Genomic DNA, 506 nt, shown 5'->3' with positions numbered 1-506 from the left:
GGGAAACACACACTGCAGCCAGGGCCAGAGCGAGGACCAGGGTGAAAGTGCCACTCTCCATGGCTGCAGACCTATGAAATGCTCGGCACAGGTCTCTTCCTGCCCTGCATCCCAAACCCCTTTATAAGGCTGTAACTGGAGCCCCACCAGCACTGGGCTGGCAGCCACGGGACAAGCGGCCGATGTCAGGGTGCCCAGGCCAGGCGAGGTGAGGAGGTCTGTGTGACCTGTACAGTGCTGGAGGAATGTGCAGATGATCCCGGCTATGCAGAGAGGTGGGGACTTAGGGATAGTTTGTACCTCTGCTATCCAAGAGGCTCTGCCAGCCTGTTTCTTGCCCACTGCCAGGGTCCTGGGAGTGAGCACAGTCTGGCACTTGTCCCACTGCCACTGTTCCTGTGCTGCCACCCAAACGCAGAGCTACAGTAAGCACAAACTGACCAGCTCTGCTCTACTGCACTGGCAACTGGTGTGTCTTCCTGAAGGGGCTCATCCCCGCCGCTGGC

The 506-nt window shown here is 59.3% G+C and overlaps 1 protein-coding gene across 1 annotated transcript in view; it reads right to left on the bottom strand.

The window, feature by feature from the left end:
- The window catches only part of LOC103810581 (avidin-like), a 1733-nt gene extending 1672 nt beyond the window's left edge, over positions 1-61 (bottom strand). Inside the window, exon 1 of the mRNA XM_009083488.1 lies at positions 14-61. Within this exon, the coding sequence (XP_009081736.1) occupies positions 14-61 (48 nt within the window). The remainder of the gene's footprint in view (positions 1-13) is intronic.
- Between the last annotated feature and the right edge of the window lie 445 nt (positions 62-506).

Source organism: Acanthisitta chloris, unplaced genomic scaffold (genome assembly GCF_000695815.1).
Source record: "Acanthisitta chloris isolate BGI_N310 unplaced genomic scaffold, ASM69581v1 scaffold11751, whole genome shotgun sequence".
NCBI classification, from domain to species: domain Eukaryota; kingdom Metazoa; phylum Chordata; class Aves; order Passeriformes; family Acanthisittidae; genus Acanthisitta; species Acanthisitta chloris.
The sequence above is the reverse complement of the archived record's forward strand: the minus strand, read 5'-3'. Positions and strand labels throughout refer to the sequence as shown.